Source organism: Rhinolophus sinicus, chromosome 3 (assembly GCF_057876585.1).
Source record: "Rhinolophus sinicus isolate RSI-liver-muscle chromosome 3, RSI-T2T, whole genome shotgun sequence".
In the NCBI taxonomy this organism is placed as follows: Eukaryota; Metazoa; Chordata; class Mammalia; order Chiroptera; family Rhinolophidae; genus Rhinolophus; species Rhinolophus sinicus.
The window spans coordinates 178,260,585-178,275,069 of NC_142503.1; the positions used below are offsets into that span (position 1 = coordinate 178,260,585).

The window sequence follows — 14,485 nt, forward strand, 5'->3', positions numbered from 1 at the left end:
TCTCAACTCTGTGAAGTTGAAAGCAAGGCCATGTATTGAGAGACAAGGCTTGGGGTAGTGGTGAAGAATTTAAATAGCGACTGTAGTGAATGGGAGAGGTCAGTGACATATAAAATAATGACAACGTAATGTGGAGAACCCAAGCAAGATTGCAGAACCTGAATTAGCAGGGGCACCAATTGGGTGTTATGTGGTTTCTCCAGAACCATTCAACAAAAGACAGTGAATGGGTCGAATGAGCTACAGTTGGGCAATTACAGGGCAAATACAAAAGTAGAACAATGAGTTGAAAATGTGTGCAAGATATGGAATTGACGTAACATATGCATAGGTTCAGGAATTGATAGGAAAAAATTGATAGGAAAGTGAAATCTTGAGAGTTGTGGTAACCTCGGGGGAAAGGAATCAGTCAAAGGACTGAAAGCTCAAGAAGGTTGATGAACACATATATTAAAAATTAGGCGGTGGCCGGTTAGCTCAGTTGGTTAGAACATGGTGCTAATAACACCAAGGTTGCCAGTTGGATCTTAAGGGCCATCCAGTTCCTGAACTATATTCCAGTGTCTGGGAGGCCCATACATACAGCCCTTGTTGCAATGCCAAATGGGGTTCCTGAGTTTCAACGGGGCCCAACTGTGTGTCTGAGATTCCTGTTTCCACATGTATCCTTAGAATATATATATATATATATATATATATATATATATATATATATATCTGCAGGTTTCAGTTAGGATGCTTCCAGTGCAAGTAACAGAAATCCTAACTCAGTCTACCTAAAGAAGGAAATGCATCTCAAGTAACAGGAATTTCAAAGATAGTGCCCCTTTATGCACAGCACAGTCGGAACTGAAGCTCCACCTCCCTCAGTTCTGACCTCCCTCTGTCGGCTTGGTCCCCAAAGACCCCATTTGGCTGTAAAGAGCAATTGTAGCAACATACCTCTTGTTCACAATCATTGGAGAGAAAGAGGGCCTCTTCCCCGGCCATCTAATGAAAATCCTTCCCTTCAGTGCGATTGTGCCAAAGTTGGAGAAATGCCCATTTTTGGATAGCCAAAGAAATGCCATGTGCTCATTAGGTTAAGCCAGAATCTCTGAACCAATAAATGGCAAGGGGGGTAATATTACTATGATTGACTTAAATTAATTAGGGTGTACTCTTGGAGCTGGAGACAGTTTGCTTTTTCTGAGTGACGTGAGATAGGTAAGGGGAGATGTGCACACCTGAACAAAATTGGTATGTTTATCAAGACGGAAGAAGGAAGGGAACGATGTTCTGTAGGCAAACAATAGTGTTCACTACACCTCATTCTCAAACACTCAAGCCTGAATGTTTGAGGTGGAACTATACACAGTAGAGCTATGTTTCAGAGTGGAAGATGAGTGTTTGAACAGTAGTTTTTCTGTTTTCCTCAACTCACCCACCTTAATATTCCTCCATTCTCCTATAATTTTCCAATGTAGAAATATGTAATCATACATTCAAAGGTATACGTTTATACTATTTAAATATATATTATGGTATTTAAAATGTATACCTTTGTATGAAATATTGTGTAATAGATAATATAAAATATTGCATATATAGAATATATTTAAGGCATAAAGAATATTACCAAAATGAGCACCCTTGCATCCATAATGTGATTTAAGAAAATGAATATTACCTATAACTTTGAAGCTTTCTGTCTATAGTAGTCCTCTCTGATACAGTCCCTTCCCTCAACTCCTCCCCACCTCTGAGGTTACCGCTGTCCTGCTTTTTATATCTGTCACCCTGTTGATTTTCATTATAGTTTTACCCATTACCTGTATACCTTAATAATATGTTTGTAACGTGTGTATTTTGAGCTGCCTATAAATGAAATCATGCTGTGTATATAGTCTTTTTGTTGTGGTAAAATGTACATAACAAAATTTATCATTTTAACCATTTTTGAGTGTACAATTCAGTGGCGTTGAGTACATTTGCAATATTGTGCAACCATCACCACCATCCAACTCCAAAAAAATTTTTTCCCCAAACTGAAACTCTGTTAACCCATTAAACAATAACTGCCGATTCCCCCCTTCCTCCAGCTGCTGTGCATCATGATTCTGTTTTTTTGTCTCCTTACATTTAACAACTCTAGGTGCCTCATGTAAGTGGAATCATACAGTATTTTTTTTTTGTGACAGCCTTATTACATTTAGCATAATGTTCAAGATTCATCCATGTTGTAACATGTATCAGAATTTCCTTTCTTTTAAGGCTGAATAATATTCCAGTGTACATACATACCATGTTTTGTTTATCCATTATTCTGGCAATGGACACTTGGGTTGCTTCCACCTTTTGGCTATTGTGAATAATGCTGCTATGAACTTGGGTACATGCTTTCAATTCTTTTGGGTATTTACCCAGTAAAAATAGTCTTTTGCAACTTTCTCAAAAAGAGCAAAAAGCTAAGTTTGTGAGATTCATCCATTTTAATATGTGTAGCTTTAGTTCTCTCACTGTAATTGTTGTGTGATATTTCATTGTATGAGTATTAAACAATTTGTTTTCCATTCTCGTATAGATGATCATTTAAGTTGTTTCTAATTTTTGCTATTACAAACAGGGCTGCATTCTTTTACATGCCTCCTGTACATATGTACAAAAGTATCTCTAGTCCAAGATAGATACTTAGAAGTGAAATTGTGTCATAAGGCATCGTATACATTCAGCCATATCAGATATTACCAAATTACTCTAAGTATACATCTGTACGCCCATCAACAGTGTATGAGAGTTTCTCTTGCTCAGTAGTCTCACTAGAACTTGGTATTGTCAGTGGATTGTCCAGCATCCACTCTCTTCCTTTAATGATAATTCTCATGCATTTCAGCTACTTTTCCTAGGTATTTCCCTACCTTCCTTGCAGTAAAGCATGGCCAACCAAGTTGTAGCCAACAGGATGTAACTTAAAGTTATTTGTATCTCTTCTAGATCACGACCTTAAAAGGCATGCTCCTTAAATGGTGTGCTACTCTAACCCATTCTTCCTCTCCAAGGCTAGATGCAGATTAGATGGCAGGAGCCAGAGCTCAGAGATGGAAGCTTTATTATGTTGAAGATGACAATTTTGGACTTCTTTTTTCTGAACTGTTCTGTGACTGAAAAATGAACTATTATTTTGTTTAAGCCACTGTACTTTAGTGTCTCATTGTAACAGCAACTTAGACTGCATCCTAATTAATACATTTGTTCTTTGATTTTAAAGTCATTCCCAGTGTACCCTTGCTCAGAAAGCCTGTTTATTCTCTATCAAGATAATTTTGGTGATGTTCTTTTTGCATTTGATCTGTGTTGATAAACTCCTTTTTATGCCCCTTGTCTTAGAGGACATTCGCCTGGAAATAGTGGCTTTTCCCCAGGGTAGTGGATATTTATTACTTTTGCTTGCCTACATCTTCTCTGTCTTCCTCATAGTACCCAGACTTTTTTTTTTTGGAGTGTCACATTTCCCCAAATTGTGTGCAGTTATATTTGGATTTGGATCAGAGTGCCCAGCCTTTTCACTATAAAAGCTGAAGGGAACACTAGAGGCTCCTTCTTCCAGATCCTTTCTCTTACCAATCCATATAGCTGAGAAGACATTGAGTGATTAAAGGGGGGAAAAAAGAGTTGAACTTTGTTTCTTACAGCATTCAGAGCTTTGACGGTAGAATAACTCCTGCTTTGGCTTTTTCCTGCTCCTAGACTTAGTTAATATGCCTTTCTTGTCTATTTTGTGACTTCCACAATATTTTCCCATACATTTCAAGTTTTAGCATTACTATGAAAAACTTCCAAAGAATTATAATGGATACAACCATCTTCAAGTTCCAGGCTCTCCTAATCTGTACAGACCCATTGGCAGTGGTTGGAAGGACTGACCTCATGCAATTGAGATTACTTATGAACACCTATGAGTTTCTTTAAGAGAAAATGAGAACATGACTCGACGTAAGAACATCCAAACCTGTAGAGAATTTTGTAAGAGTTTATTTCAACCCAAATGACAACGTGCTGGGAAGCAAGATTGCAAATGCTCCAGAGAATGAGTTTTTCAGTTTCTTTTATACATTTGGAATTAAGGAGGGAACTAGTAAGATTACATGAAGGTGAGAGAAAGTAAGGTGGGGAAATCTCTATGATTGGATTACAAGATTGTGTAATCTAGTTGACAAGATTATGTGTTCCCTTGAGGGTGCTTATGCCTGTTTGTGAAATTCACTTGAGTTGTTGCATGTAGTTACAATTCCTTCATTCTCATTCCTGGTTTTTATTCCATTGTATAAATATACCACAATTTGATTATCCATTCTAATGTAGGTAGACATTTGGGTTGATTTCCAGTTTCAGCCATTAGAAATGCTGCTGCTATGAACATTCTTGTACATGTCTTCTGGTGAACACATGTATGTATTTCTGTTGGTTATATGCCTAGGAGTGGATTTCCTGGGTCATAGGCAATGGGTCTCTTTAGCTTTAGTAGATACTGCCAAATAGTATTTCAAAATGGTCATCCCAATTTATACTCCCACCAGCAATGTGTGAGAATTCCATTTGTTCCACTCCTTGACTTGCAGCTGCATAACTCTAATCTCTGTCTTCACATTACATGACATTATAAGTTTCACGTGTCCATCTTCTCATAAGGGTACCAGTCACATTGGATTGGGGCCCACCCTACTCTGTTATGACCTCATCTTAACTAATTGCACCTGCAGCAACCCTATTTCCAAATATGGTCATATTCTGAAGTACTGGGGGTTAGGAATTAAAACATATCTTTTTTTGGGGGGGGGGAACACAATTCAAGCTGTATGTGATGGTAGTGGGCACCTATTCTCGATCTCAGTGGTAAAACTTTCAACTTTTCACCATCAAGTATGATGTTTGCTGTAGTTTTTATAGTAGGTACTCTATAAGATTAAGGAAGTTCCCTTTAATTTCTGGTTTGCTAAACTTTTGATGATGAAATTTATTTATTTTTTCCTTTTGTTACTATAGTAAAATTTATTTTTTTATTACTATAGTGAAATTTATTTTTTGTTTATTTCCTTTTGTTTATTACTATAGTAAAATACATGTATTTATTTTTCAAAACAATTTCAGTTGACTATTAAAAATACAAGTAACTGGGATTTCTGAGTTGAATAATGTTCTGTTTTTTTATCTGGGTGCTCATTACATAATTGTGATTAGTTTGTGAAAATTCACTAAGCTGTACACTTAAGATGTGTAATTTTATGTATACATGTTATACTTAAATAAAGTTTTAAAAACAACTAAATTCCTATTTAAGAATAAGAAGCTCTTTCTTCTAAAGGATACTCAGATGTCCCACTTTGCACTCACATCCACCTTTTAACAGAGGTGAGGATCTGGGTTGCTAATATGGAAGCAAGGTCAAATCTTTAAGTGTTGCACAACTTTAAGTGTTGACACATTTAATATTCTCAGAGTTAGATAGTGTTTTCAGAATTCAGTGTGTATTAGCTTTATTTTTCAGTGATTCATTCAAGCCAAAGGAGTTCGTGTTTAGTATTACACTGAGAGATTGCATTATTTTCTAGATTCTCCTCGCTAGACAATCTTTGTATTTGTTCTTGGTTATCTTTGCTTTAGCTGAGATTCTTCAACATGAGTATTTATGTATTGAGTTATTCTAAAGAATTCCATTTATATCTTTTTACAACTGCAGATGTCTTTCATATGCCTGCAGGGATTGGTGTAGTCTTACATTGTCTACAAAATACATTTTCACCCTTCACAGATTTGTTCCCAATTGAGTTTTTTTGTCATAATTGAATTGAGTCTATTCATTTAATTTGAGAAGAACTGACATCTTTCCAATTTTTCCTCTTTTCATTCAGACCATGGTAAACCTCTCCATTATTTCAAGTCTAATTTTATCCCACCCGGATATGATTTTGTACGGTTCTGTAGTTTTCTTTGTATAAATTGTACATATTTCTTATTGGAGTTACTTCTGTTTGCTTCATGGTTTGTTTGTTTTTGCTGCTGTTGTTGCTATTGTGAATGGAACCCTTTTTTTTTTCATTCAAAAATGAACCCATGGAGCGATAGGATCTCTGCCACCCCTTTCAGCTGTGAGACTCTATGGTTCCTCGGTTGTATGAGAACATTCTACTCGCACCTACGGTATTCGAACCTGAAGGAAGATGGCAACCGAGAGTCTCCAAGCAAAGGGTCGCTCTATCTCGCCTTTGTTCTCCTCTCTGTGGCTACTGCGCAGGCGTAGTCACCCAGTACCGACCCCGCCTTCCCTGTCGCGGGCCCTCCTCGGTAGCGCCGGCGCACTGGCGCGCTCCGTTTACACGCTCCGGGGCCTGTAGGCGCCGCGAGTTCCGGCTGTCGCCGCCGCCGCCGCAGCTCCTGGAGGTCAGTTGCGACGAGTAACGGCGCCAGGACGAGCTGTGCGCTTTCTTCTCCGATATGTACCCGAATTGGGGCCGATATGGCGGGAGCAGCCACTATCCGCCTCCGCCGGTCCCGCCGCCACCTCCGGTGGCGCTTCCTGAGGCCTCGCCCGGGCCCGGGTATTCGAGCTCGACGACTCCAGCGGCCCCCTCCTCCTCCTCGGGCTTCATGAGCTTCCGCGAGCAGCACTTGGCGCAGCTCCAGCAGCTGCAGCAGATGCACCAGAAGCAAATGCAGTGCGTGCTCCAGCCCCATCACCTTCCTCCGCCCCCCCTGCCGCCCCCGCCGGTGATGCCGGGGGGCGGCTATGGAGACTGGCAGCCACCGCCGCCACCGATGCCCCCGCCACCTGGGCCGGCCCTCAGCTATCAGAAGCCGCAGCAGTACAAACACCAGATGCTCCACCACCAACGAGACGGGCCTCCTGGTTTGGTTCCCATGGAGCTGGACTCTCCCCCTGAGTCACCCCCAGTACCGCCGGGGTCTTATATGCCCCCGTCTCAATCTTACATGCCCCCACCCCAGCCGCCACCCTCGTATTACCCCCCGGCCTCGTCTCAGCCCTACTTGCCTCCGGCTCAGCCGTCCCCTTCTCAGTCCCCACCTTCCCAATCCTACCTGGCGACCACCCCTTCTTATTCTTCCTCTTCCTCCTCGCAATCCTATTTGAGCCATTCCCAATCTTACTTGCCCCCTTCTCAGGCATCTCCTTCCCGCCCCTCCCAGGGCCATTCTAAATCCCAGCTACTAGCTCCACCACCGTCCACCCCTTCTGGGAATAAGACAACTGTCCAGCAAGAACCTTTGGAGAGTGGAGCCAAGAACAAGAATTCTGAACAGCATCAAGCTGCCCCTGAGCCAGATCCTTCTAAGATGACTCCACAGGTAAGAAAAGCGTGTACCTGATCCGCATCTTTTCACCTGGAGGGCCCTAAGTGAGCAGGCCTGGGGCTTGAACACAGCGCTTAGCCTAATTCCAACACGCTATGACTAGCTAATTTACACTCCACAGGATCCCATGAGTCCGAGGTATGACTGCCCAGCTTTTTAATTGGTTAAATGTAGATTACTCAAAGAACAGTGTTTGAAGGTGTTTCTAGACACCATAGAGTAGTGAGGTGGCTCAAGAGTTACTTTTCAGATACATTCCTTGGTTTCCTTTGACCAACCTCCCACATTTTGCTGGTGTTGCAAAGGGCTTTGTTTCTACATTGTATTTTAAACTAAAACTTCCATTTAAGAGGCAGCATAAAAAAAGAAGCTTCTGAAAGGGGTGACACTTGAAATGCATATAAACTTTAGGGCCAGTAAGCTTCTTTAAAAAATTTTTTTAGGGTTCACTGATAGTGTCAGCTTCTTGAATTAAGAAGTCTAATCAACTGAAGGATAGAAGTCTTGTTCTTATCAGGAGCATCCTAATTGTGCTTCCAGGTGCATTCACAGTACACGTTTGAGCCTTTGAGGAGTCTATTGGTCATTTAAGAAATTGACCCATTCATGCTTTTCTTACATCACTTAAAGATTTGAAGACATGACCAGTTTGCTGCATTGCATTGTTAACCATTCCCTCCAGAGTAACAGCCTTGGAATTTTGCCAAGGTAAAAAAAAAAAAAAATTTTTGGTGATACCCCTTCACTCATGGAAGAACCATTCATCTAAACTTCTGTTTGGAGTGATGTTTCCCACAGAACGGACAAAGATTGATAGGATGGCAGTAATAAATGAATTCCTTCCCTAAGAAGGAAGATAGAACTAAAGTAGGATAAACCATTTCTTAGGATTTCTTGCACACTTTTAGCAATTACCAATCTACCTAAGGTTGCCTTATGAGAAAAGAGAATCTTTTAATCTACACTTAAATTTACATATAAAAGATTTCCAGAAGATAGGGAGGCAGTATTCTAATTTGACAGAGGTTTGGCTTTAGAAATTAAGAATAGAAGCAAGTTGTTTTAAGTAAGCAAGATGTACTTGGCACACCATCAGGAGAAAACACTTAAGATGCTGGGGTAAAACAGTAGAATAAGGGATTCTGTTGGCTTACCCCAAAGCCCCATCCCACCAGGTTGTTTCCCCCAGATTCCTCTATTATAGAGATAGAATTTGTCTGCTTTCCCACCCCACTCTGAAATTTTCAGTGTTTTTGTTGTCACTCTCAGAGTTAGTCCAAGCCGAAATATGACATTTATATTTTCGTCTCCACTAGACTTTTTTCTGGCCTTTGAGAGGCAAATGAATTGGTTTTTTGGGTGGGGATCAGACCTGTCCTTAATATAAATTCTATGAGCACTGCTTTTGCTTTTCTACCTTTGTACCTATTCTGTAGTGAACTTCTTTTAGTGCTCTGACTATTCAGTGCCTCCAGTTCTTTGGTGAAAGCAGGAAAGAAAGTGGTCAGAAGATGAGGCTTGAGAGGTATGAATGGGCCAGATCACGAATGGCCTTGTAAACCTGTATCAGCTTTCTTACCTCTGTCTAGAATTCATCCCACTTCCTCAACCCTATTTTCCCCCTTATAGTTGTATTGCTTTCAAGGCACATCTCAAATATCTAGGTCTCTGTGAAGCCAAGCCATCTGGTTTCTGTTTTTCGGATTGTAAGTCCCTTGCAGACAGGGACTACTTCATTCATCTTTTTGTCCCCTGTAGGACCTAGGACAGTGCCTTGAAAATTGTAGGCTCTCCACAAAGATTTGTTGAATAAGATACAAGAGTTGTCATGTTCTAGACTTAGGGTACTTTGGTTTATCAGATGACGTACACTTTCTTCATGCCAGTGCCAATCTCTGACAAATAACCCCTCTGCATATTTATTATCTTTCGGTTCATATTTTATTTTTGGAAAATGTCACTTAAAATTTTTATGGTGAAAGATTTTAAATATACAGACGTCCCCTCTTATGTGCAGTTTTCTTTCCACGGTTTAAATTAGCCAGTCAACCGCTGTCCAAAAATATTAAATGGAAAATTCCAGAAATGCTTAGTGTAGCATGCTGTTCTGAGTAGCGTGATGAAATCTTACTCCATCCTGTGAAGGTATTTTGCTCCATCCTGTTACATCCCATCTGGGATGTGAACCATCCCTTTGTCCAGCATATCCACCCTGTATCCCAGCTACCCACCAGCCAGTCCATTAGTAACGCTCTCATTTGTCAGATCAACTTGCAGTATTGCAGTGCTTGTGTTCAAGTAACCCTGTTTTAGTTAATAATTGCCCCAAATGCAAGAGTAATGATGCTGGCAATCTGGTTATGCCAAAGTGAAGCCATAAAGTGCTTCCTTCAAGTTAAAAGGTGAAAGTTCTCGACTTAATAAGGAAAGAAAAAAATTGTAGGCTTAGGTTGCTAAGATCTATGGTAAGAATGAACCTTCTATCTGTGAAATTGTGAGGAAGGAAAAAGGAATGCGTGGTAGTTTGCTGAGAGAGATGACATTCACATAATTTTTATTACAACAGTATATTGTAATTGTTCTCTATTATTAGTTGTTGTTAATCTCTTAACTGTGCCTAGTTTATAAATTAAGTTTATTATAGTATATATGCATAGGAAAAAAACATGGTCTACATAGGGTTCGGTACTATCTGCAGTTTTAGGCATCCACTGGGCGTTTTGGAATGCATCTCCCGTGGATAGGGGGACTACTGTAAACAAGAGTAGATAGAGAAAATGGCATGATTACCCCCATAAACCCATCTTTCACATTCAACAGCTGTCAAGATTTTGCCGTATTTACCTCACCTATGCCCTTTTCATTGTTCCTGCTGAAATGTTTTAAAGCAAATTTAGATCTCATGTTATTTCATCCCTACATTCTTAGACACCTAAAAAAAAAGGACCTGTGCTAAGGTAAATACATTTTAATGCCTAACAAAATTAACAGTTTCTTTGTATCATCTAATATCTGATCCATTCAGATTTCCCGTTTCTCATACTAATGGAATTAAAAATAATTCCTTGATATCTATGCTGAACTTCTCCAATGGATTTAATAATGTTTTGTTGATTTGTTCAAATCAGGATCTAATATAGACATTTTGGAACAGGATAGTCTTTGTTATGGGGCTGTCCTCTAGGATGTTCAGCAGCATCTCTGGCCTCTACCTACTAAATGCCAGTAGAAGCCCCGAGTTGTGACAACCAGAAATGTTTCCAGACATTGCCAAATATCTCCCAGGTGGGCAAAACCACCCTTAGTTGAGAACTCCGGATTTAGATCAGTTTCTCGGATTCTTTTTCTATCTCATGCCATTGAACTTGATGAAAAAGCTGTGTCGTTGTCCTGTAGAATGTCCCACATTCTGGATTTGTCTGCTGCTTCGTGGTGTCATTTAACTTGTTCCTCTCTCTTCCATGGTTTTTGTAAACTAGAAGTGAACTCTGAAGCCTTCTCAGAGTTAAGCTCACCTTTCTTTAAGTAGGTGTGCTTTATAATCTAGGTGGTGCTGTGTGCTTCGTTCACATCCATTTGGGATGCACTCAGTGCCTGGTTGTCCCACTGATGGTGGTGCCAAGATTGATCAGGGGGTGACAGTGTGGTCCCTCCACTGTAAAGCTGTCCATCAGTCTTACATCTAATGTTTCCTCTAGTGGTTCGTCCATTGATTATCTTTGCCTAAGCGATCATGTCTTTATTAGAGGTTATAACATGGTGATTTTTTTCCTGCCATTTCTTCTACATTTATTATATGTAATTCTGTAAAGAAAAACATTCACTCATGAACTAGGACTATTTAATTGGAAATATAGTTGGTATAGGTAAGACAGGATACATGCTTGGTATTCTCCCATTTAGTTTCTAGTTTTCAGAGTAAAGTGTTGGTGATTTAATGGAATATGTCTTTTTTCTTTTTTCCTCCCCCTTTCTTCCGCCTTCCCTCCCACTCTGGTTCAAGCCGTTGTTTCTCAGTCTAGTTGTGTAGGACACAGCTCCCTGGCCCATGTTGGTATTATGAGCCTTGCGCTGCCCGCCGGCTGAGGCGGTTAATCGACGGTCAGCAGCTCACGGCAGCTCGCGCCGGCTGCAGAATGTGTTTTTTTCCAAGAATTAAATTTTCTGTGTGTTTAATGGACTGACTAGGTAAAGTGCATACTAACCTTTGTTCATGAATTGTGATTTTTATTTATGCTTTTATTCTCAAAACTTATTTAGGAAAAGCTGTTGGCTTTGATTAGAGTTTTTAGTCATTTATTTAATGTTCGAGTATTTACAGAATAGCAACTGTGTGCCAAGTACTGTGCTTAGTACTGGAGATGAAATGGTGAATAAGACAGACATGGTACCTGCCCTCATTGATTTATTCTGATGGGGGGGAGGGGAACAAAGACATTTATTAAGTAACTAAGGGAAGTACAGGGTTCTGGGGGATTATAAAATATAAAATATCACTAGGTTGTTCCCTAAGGAATGGGAGAAAGGGGCAGTTTTTTAGCTCACCATTATATTTATTCACAGTGCCTTGCCTAGGGTCTAGCACATAGGTGGAGAACAAATATTTTTTAAATGTTTGAGTATAGTGGACATTCTAACCTAATTGAAAAGCCCTCTCTTTGTAAGTGATATTTAAGTGAAACCTAAAGAATGGGTAGGAATTAACCAGATACGAGTTCAAAGAATTAAGTTCAGTAGGGCTTACTGAAAGCTCAGGGTGGCAATGGTAGACACAAACCAGAGGGGGAAGGACCTGTGAGGACTCTATCTTAAGGGCAGGAGGAAGCCAGTGAAAGATTTTGTACAGGCAAATGTGACAGATTGGCATTTGTGAAAGCTCACTCAGCTTGCATTGTGGAGAGTGGAATCAAAAGGCGCAAGAGTGATTCAAAGAGAATAGTTAATAAATAATTTAGGTAAAAGATGATAATGGCTTGGATTTAGGTGGTGATTGTGGGGATGGAGAGAAGTGGAAAGGCTGGAGAAATGCTTAGGCGCTGGACTCCAGTTGGAGATTGAGTAGTAGTGGAGAGGGAGGCATCAATGGTGATTCCTGGGTTTCTGGGATAGGCTGCTGGGTGGATGGTGGTCCCGTTTATAAATAAAATAGGAAACCCTAGAGGAGGCAGAAGAACAGGTTTGGGGATGGGGGGGGGATGAGTTAAATTTTAGACCTGCTGAGTTTCAAGTTATTGAGACTTATATAAGAGTCCAAATAGAGATGTCCAGTGGAAAGTTAGGTATAGATGTGGAATCGAGGAGCGAGATACGGGAGATACGATAGATTTGTGAGTCATCCGCAAAACAATGGTATTTGAAGGCACAGAAATAGAACAGGTTTCCCAAGGAGTGTACAGAGTAAGAATCGCAGTATCTAAGGGAACCAGTGGAAGGAAAGCCAAATAGGAAGATGGAAATCAGGACAGTGCAGTGGCACACAGGTGAAGAGAAGACTGTTTCTAGGAGGAGGGAGTGGTCAGCTGTGTCACGTACTGCTGAGAGGTCAAGCAAAATAAAGACGGTGAGTTACCTTTTGCACATACTGACATGTAGATTATTGTTGACCTTGGCAGGAGCAGTTTCATAGTGACTGAAGCCATATTGCATTGATTTGAGGAGTGATGGAAGGTGAGGAAATGGGGATGGTGAGTATAGACAACTCTTTCCAGAAGTTTAACTGAAGGAGAGAGAGAGAATGAGGGCAGGAGCTGGAGGAAGAGGTGAAGTAAAAGAGTTTATTTTTTGTTGTTATTTTTAAAATGGACAGATTATCTGGTGACCTTAATTTCCGGGAGTAGAATGTGAACCTCAAAAATACTGAAAATAAATATATTTTAAATAAATTTTTTAAATGGAAATCCAATGCATTAGTTAGTATTTTATCAGGTTCTCTTCCTACCCCATTTTGCTTTAGGATATAAGACATAGTACCTTTAGTGTCACAGACATTTATCATAATCAACCTGCATAGGAAAGGCCTCCAAAATTAATCTTTACAAGTCAGTCTCTCTTTGCCCCTCTGTCTTCCTCTCCCTTACCTCTCTTTCTGTCTTTCACTCTCCTTTATATTTCCCTACTTGGAGAATTATTTAGCACCTAGTTCATAGCTAGTATACCAATAGGAAGTGGTCAGTAAGTGCTTGGTGAGTAAATTAGCACATTTTTTAGTAATATTTGTGACAAATAGTTCTTACGTTCTTACTTTTTAACTCCCTTCATTCAGTCTCTTTAAATGTGACACATGCTCTGATTTTCCTCAGTCTGTGAACTAACATCCCGTATGAGATGGAGTTGTCCGATACGATGGGATGCTCCGAAGAACTGAGTAATACTACGTAGGCAGTTCAGCCTCATTAGCAAGTCCAAGCAGATTTTTATTCTTTGTGAAATAAAGATAAATCACCCTTCTTGTGGTCACTGAGGACATTTTTGAATGATGTCATCATTATTCATTTGTAGAGCTTGAAAAATGTGCTGAAGCCTAATCCTAGGAATGAATTATTAGGTTGGTGCTAAAGTAATTGCGGTTTAAAAGCTTAAAAATAAAGGCAAAAACTGCAATTACTTTTGCACTAATCTAATAGATCTGGTTTCTGCTTTTTGGGGTCATTGAAATTGATCTACAGTGCATACTATGGGTGAACCAGCAAGTGCTTGCACGCCGAACATGGTTCTTAACCCTAGAGCAGGTCTAAGACAAAGATGGGAAGCAGGAGAATAAGTATGGTGCAAACTGATAAAGAATCTAAGATCTGTACAGTTTTCATATCTGTAGCCGTTGGCTTCTAGTTTGTGACAGATAGTTTGCATCTTTGTATCTTTTGGTGATGGTTTCAAAGCAACTCAAAAAAAAAGAAACTTTTAACATCTATTTGAAAGAGACTGGGTTTATTAACTTTTTTAAGCTGAAAGATAAACCTGTTGCTATTTTCATAAAATAATAGAAGAAAGTTGCAAATGATTTAATACTGCATTAATGTTGACTGTCATGGTCAGTGTGCTTTTTTTAATGTTAAATAGTAAAAGTAATTAATCCTGGGAGCCGATGATTATGTGTATGATAACTTAAAACAAAAAAACCCAATCATGACTCACACTT

At 39.8% G+C, this 14,485-nt stretch overlaps 1 protein-coding gene across 2 annotated transcripts in view; it reads left to right on the plus strand.

The window, feature by feature from the left end:
• The first annotated feature begins 6,304 nt into the window (after nt 1-6,304).
• YLPM1 (YLP motif containing 1) overlaps nt 6,305-14,485 on the plus strand; it is a 59,275-nt gene continuing 51,094 nt past the window's right edge. The window contains exon 1 of one of the 2 annotated variants that reach the window (XM_019733491.3): nt 6,305-7,341. In XM_019733491.3, coding sequence (XP_019589050.3) covers nt 6,472-7,341 — 870 coding nt within the window. In that variant the 5' untranslated portion in view covers nt 6,305-6,471. The remainder of the gene's footprint in view (nt 7,342-14,485) is intronic. The other variant, XR_012494591.2, reaches the window with a different exon arrangement.